This window comes from Nymphaea colorata, chromosome 2, assembly GCF_008831285.2.
Source record: "Nymphaea colorata isolate Beijing-Zhang1983 chromosome 2, ASM883128v2, whole genome shotgun sequence".
In the NCBI taxonomy this organism is placed as follows: domain Eukaryota; kingdom Viridiplantae; phylum Streptophyta; class Magnoliopsida; order Nymphaeales; family Nymphaeaceae; genus Nymphaea; species Nymphaea colorata.
The window spans coordinates 27,507,312-27,526,613 of record NC_045139.1 but is presented as its reverse complement, the minus strand read 5'-3'; the positions used below and the strand labels follow the sequence as shown (position 1 = coordinate 27,526,613).

Here is a 19,302-nt window from a genome sequence, read left to right as displayed (position 1 = left end):
TGAGTAGTTCTAGAGTGCTAAAAGACAAATTTTTTTTGCTCCTTATGAAAGAATATTCTAAGACAAAGATTACATTATTGTATGTTTATCATAGTTAAAAGGAATGATTATATTAGTATGTTGGTATGCTAAGAGGTGTAAATCAACACTCTTAGACATGGTGCGATCCATATAGCATTGTACTCGGTTCATGATAGATTTGTATCTAAGTTAACTTGCTTGGATCATTGGCTCCAAATACCCGCACTTACATTGAATCCAATATATCATCATGTTTGCCTTTTGCCTGCAGTTGTAAGGTAAAACTTTTAAACATGATGAAAGACATTTTAATGAAATATTTTTTTGGATCTATTGTACTATAAGTTCTAGTACGAAATTTTATTTGCTCTTATTAGATATGGCTAGCAGATATGAATTCATATTTAAATTGACCTGTTTGGATATGTGAAAAAAAAATCACATCTTGTTTGCTTTGTTTCCAATATATGTTATCATGTTTGCTTTTGAATCTGATCATATTGTAATATTTGTTGTCGTGCTAGATCCAAAGATCATTCTAGACAACTATTGAATAAAGATTTATTTGCTTCTCTTTCTTAGGAAAAAGAATTTGTTTTTAATGAATGCTCAAGAGATGTAATATAATACTCTTGAACTAAAATTCATATTGGCAAGAATGCATTATTTAAAGTTTTATGGCACTAAAGTGCTAGTACATGATAACTTGATTTTCTCAAAAGAGAGATGGGTTAGCATTGATCCAAATATGGTTGTTGAATCGTGTTGTATAATATTTCAATGAGGACCATGTGTTTTAAATTCATATTAATGATATTGTGGATATTACTAGTTTGGACCTATGCTAATATAATCTGAATTTTTATATTCATGTAGCTTTTGGAATTATATCTATTTATTGTTTGAGATCCACCTTACATATAGCTTTGATTCAAATTTGAATATATATATTTGGATATATGGTTAAACTTTCATATCTTGTTTATATTAAATCCAAGTATATTATGTTATTTGTTCATTTGTGGATCAAACTATGCTAGCATGCTAATAAGCAAGTTCTTGTTTGAGAATGAATTTGATTTTAATATTTTCCATGAGGTGTAAAATAATACTCATAAATATAATGAGATCCTTAGTAATTAAATCCATATTGAGATCTTTGGAGATCTATAATGCATGTTAAATGCATATTTAAAAATGCAACGATATGTTTGCAAATACATATATATTGGATACCAAAATAAAAGTACGGTATATGATGTTTTTCTTTGTTGCATGAGATGGAATTATTCCAATAGTACAAATATAATGATTCATTTGATTATCAAATTTGATCGATTGGATATGTTAATAAGCAGTTAGGTAATGAACCAACTAATAATCAATTTGGTAATGAACGGCCTGAAGCTTATTAGTGATCTCAATGATCATCTTGTGGAATACTTGAATGACGATACTTGAATTGTTGCTCTATGCATTTGGTAGTGGAACTATGTGTTGAGCTTTATGAAATGCTTGACAAATCTGATATGACAGTAAGTGATTTATTTGCTTGTTATGATTTAAATATTTGGTTATGAAAATTATTATATGAATGATGAGTTAAATGAAATTCTTTCTATGAAAGGGTACATTAATAAAGACTGTAGAAGATGAAAAGTACTTGTATGATAGACTATGAATTAATTGCTCATTCTTTTAAATAGTCATAACAAAGATTAGGCGTATTGCTAATCAAATTGATGACTATGTAAACATTTGTAAAGTGGGAGCACACTTAAATATACCTTTTGCTTTGTTGGAAAACAAATATGTGTTTTGTCATATGATTATGTATTGCATCAATTTATAATGAATGTTTTGGAACCTCTGTTGTTAAAGGAGTTAAGTAATTGTGGAAAACAATAAAAGGAAAATATACCCTTTGCTTTCTATATATATTAGTTTGTGTGCTGGACTTGATACAAGTTTTTTAATTTGACTTGTCAGTATACATTAAGAAAGTCCAGGTTGGCCTTGTTTTAAGGCAGTTAAATGTTTTCAGATATATGAATGAAATAAAAGATATATTCATATAATTAATTGCTAGCATTTTAACAAAAGGAATCCCTAATGATTTATTTACTAAGTATGTAGCCCGTATGGGGCTAAGAACATCTTGGTTTGCCTCTTTGTGAGGTGGTTGAAAAGTATCCAGGTTGATTTCATTATTGAATAAGAAGAGAATATATATGTATATTTCAAATGCTTACTTGATTGCTAGCATTATTATCAAGAGAATTCTTGATGATTTTTATGTAATGTTTGTGGTTCACATGGGACTAAGTTTTAACATGTTACGATGAAAATACTTGTACATGAAGAAAACCTCGTAACTAAGGTGAAACATATTGAATACTTGAAAGGTTGCGATGGAAAACCCCTAAAAGAAAAACCTCGCTACAAACCTTGAATAAAATTCAAGTTACGATGGACAAACCAATTATGAAAAACCACATAACTAAGAATTAAGAAAACCTACAAATAGTGGAAGCAATCTGACGGTCTCATGGCCAAGTGGGAGATGTTGGATAGTGGCCCTAAGCCCTATCTTTACATCTTGTAACTGCAAGCGGACCCACTTGCAGTTACAAGATTAAATAAGAAAAATGCCCACAAATTCCTCTGACCGTAACGGTTGCCAGACATTGGGAAACCCTAGGAGGTGGTCTATAAAAGCCCAGCTTATCTTATACTCAAGGTTGATCATCGATTGACCTAGCTGCGCCTCTCAGAAGCAAACTCGTAAATCTAATCTATCTCTATTTTCTTCTTCTTTCTCTGTTATTGTTGTTGGTGAAGTCTGTCACCTGGTAGTCGTTGCCGGGGATCGTGCTGCGTTGAAGATGAGCTAATCGAAGGTGCATTTCTGCTCCTTGTATATCCAACAATCAGTGTGCAGACCATGGTCATACCTCTTCCTAGCTCTCGACTCTCTCTCTCTCTCTCTCTCTCTCTCTCTCTCTTTTTTTTCCTCTTTCTTGATTTTCTCTCTGATGTGGGCCTGTGGCCTATGAGTACTACCACTAGGTAGTGGTAGGCTGTATCTTGTAGCCAAATAGTTGATGTTGGTGAGCATCCTCTCCCTACCTCGGCCTCAGTAGCCGAGGTCCCTTTTCTATGTCTTCAACAAACAACATACACTACACAAGTTCCCATTGAACTTCGAAAGTTTTGGATCCCCAATGGCGGATGGCTTCGGAAGTGCCTCCTTGTGGATTTAATAGATCAATGCCAAAATCAAAGCTTATTCATGTGTTTACATTGTTGTGCTTATGCAAGTTTTGCTTGTAGTTTTATCATACTAGGACCAAACACAGTGGTTGATATGTTTTTGGATGCATTTTCTACTTTTAGCTTATTCCTTTAGTTAATATAATAGGTCCAGTTGCTGAGACATGATTTAGATGATAGAAGCTTGTTGTGATGTTAGCTAAATTGCATGTGCACTAATTGCCTATACTAAAACCAAATTATAGAATCCTTCAAATAATTAAAAGCTTGATGTTCATATTACTTGTGATCTCATTTTGGGCAACTGGCCCTAGAAGTTTTACTTGTGCATCCTAGGTTCTCCCGAGTTCCTAGCTTGCTGATTGGTGACCTGACGTTCGACATTGTAGGGTTCTCTTAATATAATTAAATGCAACTTTTGCATGTACATAAATGACAACTTTCATTCTTTAATCTCCAGTCTACTTCCACATGCCTATTTCTTTTGCATTCTCTTATCTACATAACTTCTAGATAAATCACTCTTGTTCTATGTGTAGTTTTGGTGAGTCATGTTACATGATAGCATTCTACTTCGGGCTCAAAGCTGGTTTGATTTGAAACCATAGATTAATGGTATCTTAAGTCATGCTTCTCAACATAAGTATTTTTCATATATTGTTAGGATATAATACAAGTTTTGCATGTAGATTAATGGCAACTTAACTCATGTCCAATTCTTTTGCTTAGTTTAACAAAAATTTATGTTCAAATAGGAGATAGATTGAGTGGAAGGAAGAAAACCTACTGGTTTGAAGATGATGAATTTAGAAAGAAATATCATTGAAAAGGGTAAACAAGTATGTGATTTGGGACAAAGTTCAGATGATTTACCTATTGGAGCACATTCTTCTAATGAAACTCCTATAGATTTGCAAGCACAAAAATTAAGGAGTTTCAATAGATGCTCATGAAGTACTCGTAGACGATGCAAAGAGATCTAGGGCATAGACTTCTATAGTATGGAATGATTTTGAAGAGGTAATTATATACATTGTGTGAAAAAAAAGAAGAAATGCAAGTACTATAGTACATTATTTATGATAAGTACAAGTGGATCTACATCATCAATGAGAAGACACAAATGTTTAACATGTTTTGCTAGCAAAAATAAAAAAGGTTCTAAGTTTTAAATTAGGAGAGACCTCATCTTTAGATGTCACAAAGATGCTGATTGAAATGGGTCCCGACATCAACACTCAATCAATAAGAGAGATAATCACAAAATTAATGGAAACTAAAGAGCATGTTTTTTCCATAGTGGATAAGTGTTGGTTTAGGTTCCTTTTTAAGCTTGGTTTCTCTAAGTGGGTGCCAGGTTCAAGAATGACTATTGTTGAGATGTAATAAATTTGTATGAAGACAAAAAATTAATTGAAAGAAGTTTTGAAGGGTGTTGATAAGATTGTTTTTTACTACCGATATATGGACATCCAATCAACAGCTGGGATATATGTCATTAACAGTCTATTTCATTGATAAAGGGTGAAATATGTAACAACATGCCATCAACTTTACTGAAGTTGAACAACCTCATACTAGGTTGACCTTAGCAAATGTAATTGCTAAGCATCTTGTGAATTGAGATACTAAAAAGAAATTATTATCTATTACAGTTGACGATGCTTCATTGAATGATGTTCTTGTTAGAAAATTAAAGGAGAACACAAAAAAAAAATGACATCAACTTGTACTATGAAGGTAAATTTTTTCATGTACGATGTTGTGCACATATTTTGAATCTGATGGTGCAAGATGGGTTAGGTGTCATTAAAGATAAAATCATTAGCGTTAGATGCAGTGAAGTATATCAAAGTTTTACCATCAACACTACATGGTGTTGCGACTAGAGCAAGAGAATTGAAAATTTCAACTACAAAGAAACTGGTGTTAGATGTGTCCACTCAATAGAATTCTACATATTTTTTTTATAAAAATGCTTTTGAAAGATATACCATGAAAGACCCAGAATTTATATGGTTGCTTGGACTTGAGAATTGGGAAACAATAGCATTGATATGTGATTTTCTTTAGGTTTTTCATGATGTCTTCATCTTATTCTTTGACTCTTCATATGCAAAAACAAACTTATTTTTGCTTGAAATCTGAAGAGTTCAAAGAATATTATAGGAAAAAGGTTGAAAATGAAGATGGATTTATGAAGGCAATGACACTGAAAATGAAAGAAATTTTCGATAAATATTTGAAATCCTATAACTTGTTAATAATCATTGCATCTATATTATATCCAAACATAAAACTCTCATTATCAGAATTTATCTTCTGAAAAAAAATTCAATCAATAGAAGAAAAGACAAAACAACTGGAAATAATAAAACAAACATTGCAAGAGGTTTATAAAACTTATGTCAGAAGAAATGAAGTGTATGTCAATACTTGTACCATATCAAATAATTCTTCCAATAATTAAGGTCGAAGTGCACTACGTGGTGGAAGAAAGTTGTGTTTTAAGCTATTAGAAGCTCAGAATGTTATGTTTCAGGTTACCAAGTCTGAGCTAGACACATATTTAGAGGATAGATTGATTAAGAATAATCATGATGATGATGATAATGATGATGGCAACGATTCTTTTAATATTTTGCAATGATAGAAGGATAACAAATCCAAGTATTGAATTCTTTCACAAATGGTGTGTGATCTATTAATTTCAGTCACTTCTATTGTCTCAGAAAAAGCTTTAGTATAGGAGGTCAGATTCTTATAATAGCCATAGATCATTTATACCAAAAATGGTGAAAGATTTGGTTCGTTTGGATGATTGGGTAAAGAATGATGGTGATAGAATGCATGAAGTGTCAACAAAAATAAGTGTCTTGAAGAAATTGTCTTCATGAAATATTTTATTAGTTGTTTGTTAATTGACTATATATATTTCTTTCAGGTCAACACTGAAGATTAATCAAGTGGATATATATCTTTAGAATGATTCAAGTTGAACTTCTTATTCATCTTTGGTATGTTTATTATGTTTTTAAAATTTTTGAAATAATATATGGTATAATTTATTAGTTCTTGTAATTATGATTTGTTACATTGTTTTGTAGGTCTCATGAAGGCATAGCGTGAAAGAGCAATGAACATCAAGATGTCATTGGAAGGATTTGCTATTTGTTGGAACTTGAAATTAAGACTTTATGTGTTAATATTTATTTTGGCAACATTTTAGATACTTAAAATTTTCAGATTAGTGTAATTTAACATGCTGATTTGTTATACATTCAATACTTTTTTGGTGGCTTGGATAGCAGTTTGATTGTGGATAATGTTTTTTTTTATCCAAAGCATAGCTGCTGTAAATTATAACTAATAAATCATACTTATTGCAACATGATTTCTGTGGAAGAGATCTGTAATTTGGAAACTTGTAGTTATTGGACTTTTAACATTTTACTGTTATTTCTGTTGTGATAGATACTCCACAAGCTAGAGATATCCAAATGGGTTCATTTGATGACATGTTTTCTGTTTGTGGTAATTATGACCATAGGAAGTGCTTGAACTGCTATTGGGAATACCTATTATCAAGGCAATATCTGAAGCAGAAGTTCTTTGTGCGCAGTTGAACAGTACTGATGGTCATGTTGATGCTTGCATAATTGCTGACAGCCTGACAGTGATGCATTTTTATTTGAAGCAAAATGTATAGTAAAGTATCTGAAGCCTAACCACAAAGTGAGTTTGCAACTGCTTTCTCTTTTAAAGTTTTTACTTCGATTATGAAAAATTATAGCAAACAGAGTTAGCCTATTTGTGTTTAGTCTATTCATCTTTATTCAGCTGAACCTTTTCATTTTTCTTGTACAGGTTTTATATGCTAGTGACTCTCGATTTTGCTGATTTTCAAATTAAGTCATCGGAAATTTTCTATCCAACATCCCCAAAGGATTCTGCATTAATTTATATATGTGCATATTTCAGGGCATAGTGGTGCACAAGCAGCTGAGTACATAAAGTAGAATCTAGAACCTTGATCAAACATCGGAGTTCATCAGCAATACTAAAGCAGCCAGAGGTGCTCATGCTTTTGATTTTAATTGCAAATTTACTATTGTCTAAAAGCTGTATTTGGTTAGGCTGCACACGAGCCGAGCCAAGCCCGAGCTTGGCCAGCTCGAGCTCGACTCAGCTAAAAATACTTGAGCTCGAGCTCGGCTCGAACTCGAGCCGAGCTTCTTATAACAACCTGGAGCTCAACTCGACTACACAAAGTCGAGCTCGAGCTCGACTCGTTTAGCTCAATTAACTCATTAGTCATCAACTCATTTAACTAATTAACTCGTTTCGCTCGTTTTAACTCGTTTGGGCATTTAACTCGTTTAACTTGCTCGTTTTAACTCATTTAGGCATTTAACTCGTTTAGCTTGTTTTTTGGTTCAAATTGCAAATTATAGCTCGTTTAGCTTGTTTTTTGGTTCACATTGCAAATTATAACTCGTTTAGCTTGCTTTTATGGCTCACATTGCAAATTATAACTCGTTTAGCTTGCTTTTTTGGCTCACATTGCAAATTACCTGATGCTCAATTTGTAGTTTCTTCAGCCATATTACAATGGGAAGCAAGGGTAAATATGTTAGTTTGGAAATGGATTTAGAGAGCACAAATGCAGCATACTCAAAAATTTGCAGATTCATGCTTAGAAAGCACTGAATCTCCCTGCTCAGTGTTTGTCTCCTTGGCATTGTTGTAATACTCGGACAGCAGATCCATCAACTCATTGAGAAGTCGCTGCACTTTTTTGCTTGATGCCATTGCTGGAAGGATGTCTTCTCTAAGGAGTTTGGGCTTTTTCATTCCCTTCATTCACAACAGCAAAAGCATCAAAACAAGTGGTAGGCTCTGGTTCTAGAAAACTTGCATCCTGTTGAATACATGTGCATGTCTACACCTATTCATGTGTGCCTATATGTGTCTGTGAGTGCCTTGCCACGTGTGCACATGCATGAACATGTTTGATAGGAGACACACAAACAGAAATATTGGTGAATGATGTTTTACAAGCACAACAGGATCCCATGCAGGGTTTTGCAGTATAGAAGCAGAATCAACCATGCTAGTGGGAGGACCAAGAAATTTCTCTCAAGCATGACTCATCTGCTTCCCTGTTTGAAAACAAAAAAAAAATAACATAAACAAAAGAACTGCAAAACGTTCCCCAAACTTTTTCTCTTTCTGTTAGAAAAGCAATTCTCTTGTAACAAAATCAAGAATAGCACAATGTATTAACATTGTGAAACAGTGAAAGAGATAATTTCACATTAATGTTATGGATTATGCAGCAGAATATAACTTTTCAGCAAATAGCTTAAAATTTTGTTGACCACAAACAAGAATGAGCAAGGTTGCACAAATACTCACTATGCTGCATTGATTCACATAAATGACATCAAATTGACAATATGTCCATACCAGGTTTTAGTCTTGGATCATAAATGACCATCTTTGATACATCTGGATAAATTACTTTCGTGGATGCCAGACCGGCTTTAAAATTTGGTACCTACAAAGCCAAATTCTTCTCTGAACAATAAAATGACAGAAACAAGAAATTATCAGAGTCAGATCGACCATCAGCACCTCGTCAAGCAGATTTTAACATGTACCGGATGAACCAGTCTCATAAGGTAGAGTTGTTTTGTTACCTTTCCTGTTAATATTTTTATCGAGCCATTGTGATATCAAAAACCCATAACAAATGAGACAGAGAGTTGGAGTCTGTTTTTCACTACTTTTATTGAAGAAGCTAAGCAAATTCAGCTTGCCGGATAGCAAAATGTTGGAGAATGACTAACATAAAGATATTCAAGCCCCAATTCTGGAGTGCGTTGAGCCAAAGTAGAAGAATATGATATCCACCACTGTTATAAGGAGAGAACTAATTTATAGGACCCTATCATGCAAACAAAAAGAAAATCATTGAAGAACCAGACAAGCCAAGCCCTGCATTCTAGTTATTTTTAGGGCGAACAGTAAGCATGAGCTGCTAATCAGTGAAATGAGATGAAGGATTGTCACTTGACCAGTAAATGACGTAATATGTGTAGTCAATTTAATAATGCAGTCACTTCCACATATACCTATATAAAATTCATGGGTAAGATTATCCCCTCATTTATTCCTGAATTCAGTGAGGACTTCCATCAAACTAAAGAGATTCATCAGTTTATAGCCTTCTCAGTTGAATTGCCAATTCAGTGACAATTCTATCAAATGAACTTGACAGTTTCCAGATTGGCAGGATTTGGTTGATAAATACTGCTTCGATGATGGCTTTTTCAGCAGCCCTTTTAAGTGATCATGAATCATCACTTTGTCTAGATAAGTGCATGGACATTGCATTCCTGTATATCACTAATAAATAGCTCACACTTTTATTTCATTTTCTAACACAGAAGATATCATAGTCAACAAAAGTAACACTTGATTAGTGAAAAAAACAATTTTTAACAATTTCATCATCTATTATCAACTAAACGTCCCACCCCCAGCCTCCTTTTTCCAAAGGGCAGACTATGTCATGAAATTGAAGGATAATTACTAGTGGAAAACTGGAACTTCATGAAATGACAGCTTATTGTGATGAAAAGTGAAAAAAGTGTCACCTGATTTTAATGATGAGAGAACCTAGAACAAAAACAAAATAATGAATGAGGCCATAACAAAAGCATTAAGAAAATATAAAGTTAAACCAAGCTACACGATATTCTTTCGTTACCATCTTCTGATCAACAAATAATTATGCTCTGATCTTAGAAAATATAAGCACATCCCTTGAGAAAAACAATCATCCAACCACTTGTCCTCCAGCAATCTATTTTTCTTTTTTTAAAAAAAAAAAGAATCATGGACATGTGAAGGGGACCATGGCACAAGTAGCTTTGTCAGGACGAAATTCATTTTAATCCTGCAGTAAGATATCAGCAAAGATAGTTAGAAGTATCAATAACATCCTTGGGTAGTTACACAGAAATTTGAGAGTACCAATTTGGTAAGAGTGACTAGGAAAGGATAATAAAAACAACCACCAGATGATCTAATGCAGGAAAAAAGGTTTACCTTTACATGAAAAGAAACATTCAAAATATAAAAATATAACAATGTAATAACCTGGCAAGAAATCGGATATAGAAGAGGAGGCATTGGCGATACTCATTAGGTGATTTCAAAGCTAAGGAAGATGCAAGTTGTGCTTCCAGATGTGCCCTGGTCTGCACACCATCATCGGTCAAAGTCCTGTAACAATCATTTCATATCATATAGATATCAGAATCTGATGTTGTTAAGTAGGGAGTCTCTAGACTATCTATATTGTACACACATTGCTAACAAGATCACCATAGAGACAAAGCCATTAATCAATGACATCAACTAAATAGCAGGATACAGGAATATAGCAGGAACATAAAAGACAATATTCGGCGCTTATAAACACTTCCTCCTCCCAAATGCAGCTCATAAAACAGCAAAAACAGAAACCAAAGCACTCGATCTTACCTCCAGAATGCCGGTGGGCCGGTGGCCTATGGCTGGATGCAGGATGCCGGATGGTGATGCTGCCTTGCTTGTGCAGGCCATGTGGCAGTGAGCAGGTGAAGAGCCTAAAAAGGTAGTCATGTGGTTGATGGAAGAGGGAAGACGCCAGACGGGAAGGAAGATGGTAGACGGAAGAGACTAGAGACGGAACACGAAAGACCAAAGGCAAAGCATTGCGTCTCTCGTCTGGTCGTTGTGGTCGACGAAAGAGGGTAGATGAGAAGTCGAGAAAAGAAAGAGCAGACGGAAGAGAGAGATTAGTTTGAAAGACAGAAGATAAAGACGTACATATATGTTGGAACTCAGTAAACAGTTTTAATCCTAAACCACTGAACCGGTTTGAGGAACAGGTTTATATGATTTAGTTAAATAACGAGTCGAGTCGAGTTTAAATGATTCGAGTTCTTGCAATTAGAAACTCGACTCATTTATAGTTTCGAGTTTAAGTGTGAGCTCGAACTCAACTCATTTATAAATGAGTCGAGCTCGAGCCGAGCTTTCTCGAGTGAGTTCGAGTCGAGCCCGAGTTGGCTCGACTCGTTGTGCAGCCCTATATTTGGTTGCTCGTATAGTTATACTTTATTTGGCTCCTGCAGATACAACCAGACATATCCTGATTTTCTGAAGTTAGAGAATAGTCAGCACAGAGATGGGGGCTCGACAGCATCAACTGCTGTTCTTGTTGGAGATCGTTTGCTTGTTCCAAATGTTGGTGACTCTTGTGCTATTATATGCCGTGATGGAAAAGATATTGGCCAATATTGCCGCATATTGCATTATTCGGAAGTATGATTTTATGATGGTGACAGTAGAATATTTTGAACTACCGTTTTGTGATGGTAACAGCAGATCTTCTATAGGGAATGTATGCTAAGTTTTCTTCCATATGTGTCACCAACCCTAATCGGCTGATCCCTCCTTACCAGACTCCTGAGCCATCTTTAGAATGTGCATCTTTGTTGGTGGTGATTGAAAGATCATATTCAATAACAATATCATCAAATAAAAAAAAAAAGTTGTTATAACAAAGACTAGCTAATTGATGGAAGTCTTTGATCTTAATTCACTGAATTGCCAATGGTGGTAACTGGTAATTGCAAGTTCATATTCAATAACAATATCATCAAATGCATAAAAAATTGGTTTGTGAGTGTATGTTGATGTGCAAATGTAGGCATGTGTGATTGCTACATTAAGGGTCATTTTATTAAGTTTCAGTTCAATTAGAAAACCGACCACCATGCAAATCCTAATGTCCATTGCCGCCCACTTCGGAACATAAGGCAACTAGATTTTGGTGTTGTCATACTCAATGGGATGCTAACCCAGGAAGTGTGTATGACTCAACCGTATGGATGTGAAGATACTAAATATTCAAACCATGTATGTAAGCTGGTGAAGGCCATATACAGACTTAAACAAACCCCTCGTGTGTGGTACACTTGACTCAGTGAATTTCTCAAAGTCAAGGGTTTAATGTTTTTCAGTCAGATCCATCTTTATTTGTCTGTAGTACATCAAATACTTACATTCTTGTGTATGTAAATGATATTCTAGTGATAAGAGGACTTGGCAGTTGCAAAATTATAAACCAGCTAGAAGTTCATTTTCAATCAATGATTTGGGCCGATTGACCTATTTCTTAGGCACGGATGTATAAGGAAGACAAAATATTTTTTGGGCAGAAAAATTAATTGGTCAATCTTCTGAAACGAGCCAAGATGGAATTGGCTAAGGCTACCACCATTCCCATGAGTTCCAGCATGAAATCATAAAGAGAAGGGATTTCTATAGAGATGCAAGCTTCTATAGGAGCGTTGTAGGTGCTCTACAATATGCATGTCCTGCTAACCTCTTTGGGTCCAAACAGTTTTAAACGAGCTGGGGTTCTCACCTAACAAAACACCAATAGGAGCTCTTGATCTAGCAACAAGCCCATTTTTTAATGCTTGAACTAAACATGTGGAAGTCAATCTCTTTCACTTTGTGAGAGACCATGTGAAGAAAGGTCATATTGAAATTCAGTTTGCTGGCTCAAAAGAGAAAATCACTAATAGATTAACAAAGCCCTTGACTACTAGTGCATTTTAGGAGTTTAGACACGATCTGGGCATTCTCCATTGGTAACAACCTGACTCACTATTGGGCTCGGACCCTTAGTTTGGCGGATCCCAAATCACCCCCTAGCAGTTTTGGCTCCAGCCTCAAAAACGCTAAAAACCAGGACAATCATCTCATTAATGATCCCCTTTTATAAGTCCTTGAAGATCTCTCATAATCTTCGATACGAGATAATTTTTGGGGTGTTACAATCCACCCCTCTTGAGGCACACGCATCCGCGTGTGAGGGACCTTAGGTTCGAGTGTTGAAACTGCTCTGATACCACTGTAACAACATGACCCACTCTTGGGCTCGGGCCCCTGGTTTGGCGGATCCCAACGCGCCCCCTAGTAGTTTCAGTTCCAGCATCAAAAAGGCTAAAAACCAGGGCAATCATCTCATTAATGATTCCCGTTTATAAGCCCTTGAAGTTCTCTCATAGTCTTCGATACGGGACTAAATTTCTGGGGTGTTACACCATTGCCCGCTGAGATTGGCAGGCCGTGTTAAGGAAGATGATCATTATCGCAGCTCGCTATTTCAAGATCTATCAAAGATCATTCAGGAGTAGCTTGAGGAAAGACAAGACTCAATTTCAAAATTTGTATGTCTCAATCTATGTGGAATCTTATCTTGATCTTGTAACACCCTATACAATAAAATCTGTAATTGAATTAATGAGAATCGATTAAGTTCAATTCACTCACTGTTTGGTGTTTTATCGCAGTTGAGATTCTTTTGTTCAGTTCCCATCGACTTTTGAAATTGAACAATGAAAAACTTAATAAGCAGTTTTAAGATCGATTACCTATCCGTTGGTCTTATAAAATTCTAGTTGCACTTCTAAAAAAATAATGTTTATCGTTTTCTAAGTTATTGGACATACTAGGCTTTTCATCTGAGTGGTCAGTTCTTCCATAGGCTAGCTCTCTTAAAAAGTTAAAGGTTCAAAAAGAAAAACTCATCTACGTATATATATATATATGTGGTATAAATAAGAGTGAAGTTCGCGTTCTTTTTCTCAATTAGCAAATACATATCGACCTCCTATCTTGAGCAATGTTGACATTTTGGGATGAGATCGGCTGGATGTCTCCAAACATTTAAAAGGAAAACGTTGAATTTGAAAAACTTAAGATGGGATGGTTGAATACAAAAATATATAGCTAATAAGGTCAGCATCTCTAGGAAAAAAATTCTTAAATCATTGTCCACACTATCTTCAAATCCAATAATTTGGTATATGAACCTAGTGTATTAGGAAGCAATAGATTTGGTGTTAAAGAATCCAAGTGACCCTCCGTGGTGTCTATACAAAGGCGCATCAATGGCTGGATTGCTGGTTGCTTCTTTCGCTTTGCTCTTCATTGCAGTCTCTCTCTCTCTCTCTCTATATATATATATATATATATGTGTGTGTGTGTGTGTGTGTTTTGGCTTAGAGATCCTTGATAACTGATAACTATATATGTACATAATGACAACTTTTTGAATAAATCTCCTCATTGAAGTGCTGAAGATCAAACATTTAACAAGATAGAGAGTTGTTTTTCAAGAAAACGCAAGCCCATGTCTGTCAACATGTCAGCATGAGAGAGAGGGCCGTTGTGGCTCCAAAATATATGTGAGTGATTTAATCTTAAAAGAGAAATTTTAAGTTTGAGCTATATTTGTCAAAAATAACTCTATTACGTATGTAACACGACCTTCATCATGAGTAAAAATCAAAATTCTGTCAATATCAGTTACTTTTACTTAAAGCTGTACGTATTCTGTGGTGTTTGGCTACAGTGGATCTTATTTTTAAGGGTGTGGCCTACCATTGAGTTCACATTAAATTCATAGTTCTAGTAAACTGTAAATAGAGTTTTACAAGTTTAAGATCTTTATCATTCTTTGGATTTCTAGTGAGAGAAGAAGAAGTTTCACTTAAGATCCACGAATTGACTTAACGATGCAAATACGACAAATTCATATTGTAGTCCATGCGTTTAATTATCAAACAAAGGATTTAAGATATTTACTAAAAGTTCAGGATTTGACATTGTGAGATCTAAGAGCCTAAGATCTCAGATCACCTAGCTAACTTCTGATTTTATTTGAAGTAATCAAACACCTTCAATGGGATATGGATGCGGGCCAGAAAAGCTTCAAAAACATTTATTGAACGAAGACTAATGTTTAAGCATTATTTTCCAACGTTTTTATATCTTCTGGAAAATGGATCCATTTTGTTGTAAATGTTGAAAATAAGTTCCTCTAACCATTGCCTTTATTAGGAGGATCGAACATGGCTTATGACCTAGTGGGGGCAGATCTTTTATGTAAATCTTGTTATTTGCTCTCTTGTAAATTTGATGACGAATTCCCCTAAACCGTGATCTTTCATAAATATACATGTAACCCGCTTTGCTGTAACAAAACATTTTACTCTATTCATTCGTCGTGATTAATTCAATCGTTAATAACAGTGGGTTATCATGAACAGGAAAGCATGCATGATTTTTCAGGTGCTAAAAATTGGTAAAATTGCAAAATATTTTTTTGGTATTTTAAAATTATGCCGTCATAATTACATGAAAATACAAGCAAACTGCATTTTCTTCTTTTTTCTTTTTTGGAAAAGGTATGCAAATTATATCTTAAAGCTTGATCGACAAAAAATACACATTCATTTAAAGTAATGATTTTGTAGAATATGTGAGGGGCCTCCTGAATAATTCTGCGCCAAGGATACCTTGGGGTTGTGTTTCGTGAATCTAGAAATTCATAGAATACTCACAGAATGTGTTCTTGCTGCTAAACAACCCCATACCGGCCAGCACTAGTTAGTGGATAGTAGAATGTTCCTGATGCAATGGAGGCTCCTATCTTATCTGAAATTTAAAGGAAATTAGTTAGTGTTTCATGGTGTAAAATTGACTAGTTAAACTTCCTAATTCTAATAATACAACAAGTGAATCTTTGCATACTCTCTCTCTCTCTCTCTTGTGCAAGGAAAGCATAGTCCTCCTATAGGGGGTAGTGGTAGAAAAACCTATTGGCTACTGCTCATTCGATTTCACACCAACGCTCCTTTGTAAGATGTAAACGGGTCAGGTATAACTGATTACAGACCTAATTTCAAATTTGTTTACCTGGATCCGGTAAAAATAGTTTCAATCTGGTAATTAATCAGGTTTGAATTCGATATATAGTTCCATCGCATGAGAATGAAACCTGACTGGGACTGGATAAAGATTTAAGCACATTATATATGAATGTCGGTTCTGATGTTAGTTGGATCTAGTGGCAGAGCCAGACATATTTGGTGAAGGGGCACTCGCCATATGCTTGAGAGGCATGTTATATATAAATATGCAAAATTTTAGGGACAACCAATATGTAAATAAAAAAATTTTATGGGACCATGCAGGCAATTGCCCGCACATGCCCACATGTGACTCCAGACCCCTGGTTGGATTTAGGTTTGCTTCTCAAAAGGTCAGTCCAAAGGTGAGTTTGAATCCAAATCCAATTAGTTGAACCAGGTAAAGGCTGCATCCAACTCAAATCTGAAGGGCTTGCATGCCTACTGCTTTCTCTGAGGCCCTACCAATCCCTACCCATGAGAAACCCATTCCAGGGATTCATGAATGGTTATATATATGTGTGTGTGTTCTTTCACCTGTGTCGACCCGTTTATTCAACCTCGAATTTGGACACAAAATAAATACATATGATCGATATGGAAAAATAGAACGTAACTTAGCCATGACTATGAGTACTGCTTTCATTTTTCAAAGGGTCAAGTCATCAGACTCAACAACAAACACTTTATAAACAATTTTAAAAGGCATGTAGATGACAATCAAAAAACAATGTTTTCATAAAGCTGTTTGGGTAGGGACGTTTATATGTCTGATTTGCATCCAATATCCGATGGAACTATTTTGAAAATTCGGATATAGAAAAATTTTAATATTTGATTAAAAAATCAAATTTGGTTTGGATTTAATAAATGACATCTAATCGGATTCATCCTTTAATTTACTTAATTAGCAACTCATATCCACCTCTTACCTTAGGCTTGCTTAGCATTGTTGGATGAGGGGAACGATCTTTGTGTCCTAACATTCTTTTTAGGACACATATACGATAGGATGAACCTTTATGAACAAATCTCTTGTCATTACGTACACTATCTTCAGCTCCAATTTGGTAAAGCAATCGGGTGATTAGTGTCACATAAACAGTTAGAATCAATCGACACGTATAGTTGTAACAATCCAAGTGGCCCTTCATGGCAGCTATAAAAGGACAACACCAACGACCATAGCCCATCTATCACATGATCCACAGTCCAAAAATCATCCCAATGGCTCCATTGCTGGTTGCTGCTTTCACAGTGCTCTTCATTGCAGGTTTCTCTCTCTCTCTCTCTCTCTCTCTCTATATATATATATATATATATATATATATATATATATATATATATATATATATATAAGATGAACTTGTCCATTTATCCAAAGCTCTGTCCAATCTGGAACATTACATTAGCCGGTTGAAGTGCTGTGTATTGTGAAAGGCCGAAGGATTTTTCTGTCCCAACATGAATGAGAGAAATCTAAAGATCCTGTATATGTATATATATAACCTGCTTTATGCATGTACTAACAGCATGCTTTTGTTAATTTATTGAATGTTAAAGATAACGTTAATTTCATGAGAAATGAAACAAAGAGAGTTGTGTTTTAGTAGCATGCCTACATGTGATAATATGTCTATAAGAGAGGGGATGTTGTGACCCCAAAAACTAAGTCAGTGGTTTGCCGTAAAAAGAACTTTATGTAAGTTTAAGCTACACAATTTTCTAAAAGATATCTCTACGTACATGACCTTGATGATCTAAAACCAAAATTTCTTTCGCTCAGTTTATTTTACATAAAAAAATTATGAGGTGTTTACGGGTATGCTCCGACTTGGAGTTCACATTAAATGCGAAGTTCTGTCTAACTGTAGATTTAAAAAACTTCAGAAGAACTTATATCACGCAAAATTGTACACAATTTATTTTAAGCAATATCTTTATTAAAGATGTGAAGGGATCTCAAGCATGGAGGAGAGCCGTGAGTTGATGGGTAGAAAAAGAATGCACCTTCTTCCCAAGTGAATTCGCCATGACGTTGGCCCTTCTTTGACTTTGACTTTGTACAGGTATCCACTCGGCCACATTGACTTTCAAGAACAATTGCCCTTTCACGGTCTGGCCGGGCACACTAGCAGGTGGCGGCTCCCCAGCCCTATCCGCCACTGGGTTCAAGCTGGCTGAAGGGGCGACTATGACACTAGACGCACCACCCTCATGGTCGGGCCGATTCTGGGCCCGCACTCAGTGCACCGCTGACTCGTCTGGAAAATTCAAGTGCGTGACCGGCGACTGTGTCACGGGCAGCGTTGCATGCAGTGGCGCGGGCGCGGTGGCTCCTGCCACGCTAGTGGAGTTCACATTTGGTTCAGGTGGTGCACAGGACTTCTATGACGTTAGCTGCGTGGATGGGTTCAACCTGCCCGTCTCCGTCGCGCCGAGCAGTGGCACAAGCAGGTGCAGCGCGGCCGTATGCCCGGTCGACATAAATTCGTCGTGCCCGCCGGAATTGAAGGTTGTGGGGCCGCATGGCGCAACAGTGGCTTGCAGGAGTGCATGCTTGGCATTCAACACACCTGAGTACTGCTGCACCGGAGCCCATTCTACGCCGGAGACTTGCCCACCAACTCAATACTCTAAATTCTTCAAGCACCAGTGCCCACAAGCATACAGCCATGCTTATGATGATAAGAGCAGCACCTTTACTTGCACTGACGCTAACTATGCCATCACCTTCTGCCCTTAGACTTTTGGATATATATTACTGTTCATCATTTGAGATCATGACCTTCTTTGGATTTTGGAGTTTTAACTTCTGAAAAGTGTTGGCATGTTTCCATTTTAATTTCTAAGAGCAAATTTGGAGACAATATGTTCCTGTATTTAGTATTTTAGATGGCTGTGTTATATATAATGCCAATGGTGGATGCCCCCACCAGCCCCTCAAATGTTTCTTTATTTTCACATTAACATCTTCAAATATTTGTTCTGTCATATATGAGTGCCTCTTTGGATATAAAAGTCAGTGAATGAGTGCCCCTCCAAAAAAAAAAAAGTCAGCTTCATCACTGATATAAGCCTACATGTGTTTCTATAGGTAAGGGAAACAGTATGTCGGTCAAGGTGTGGCCAAAAACACAAGAAGAGAAGTGAATGTCAAATATAACGTTTTCAATTGCGGTCG

The 19,302-nt window shown here is 35.8% G+C and overlaps 1 protein-coding gene across 1 annotated transcript; it reads left to right on the top strand.

Annotated features, from left to right (window-relative positions):
• Window positions 1-10,855: 10,855 nt before the first annotated feature.
• Window positions 10,856-18,864, top strand: LOC126409763 (thaumatin-like protein 1b). Its single transcript, XM_050075904.1, has 4 exons — window positions 10,856-10,935; window positions 11,484-11,673; window positions 17,531-17,586; window positions 18,186-18,864. Exons 1-4 carry the CDS (start codon window positions 10,856-10,858, stop codon window positions 18,862-18,864), a joined length of 1,005 nt encoding a protein of 334 aa, XP_049931861.1.
• Window positions 18,865-19,302: the final 438 nt, after the last annotated feature.

Excerpts from the sequence above, each read along its gene's own strand:
- LOC126409763 (XM_050075904.1), top strand. The coding sequence starts at position 10,856 with ATGCCGGTGGGCCGGTGGCCTATGGCTGGATGCAGGATGCCGGATGGT. Across the intron at positions 10,936-11,483 it reads CTTGTGCAGGCCATGTGGCA|ATACAACCAGACATATCCTG; the intron begins GTGAGCAGGTGA and ends TGGCTCCTGCAG. Across the intron at positions 11,674-17,530 it reads GCATATTGCATTATTCGGAA|CCGGTTGAAGTGCTGTGTAT; the intron begins GTATGATTTTAT and ends ACATTACATTAG.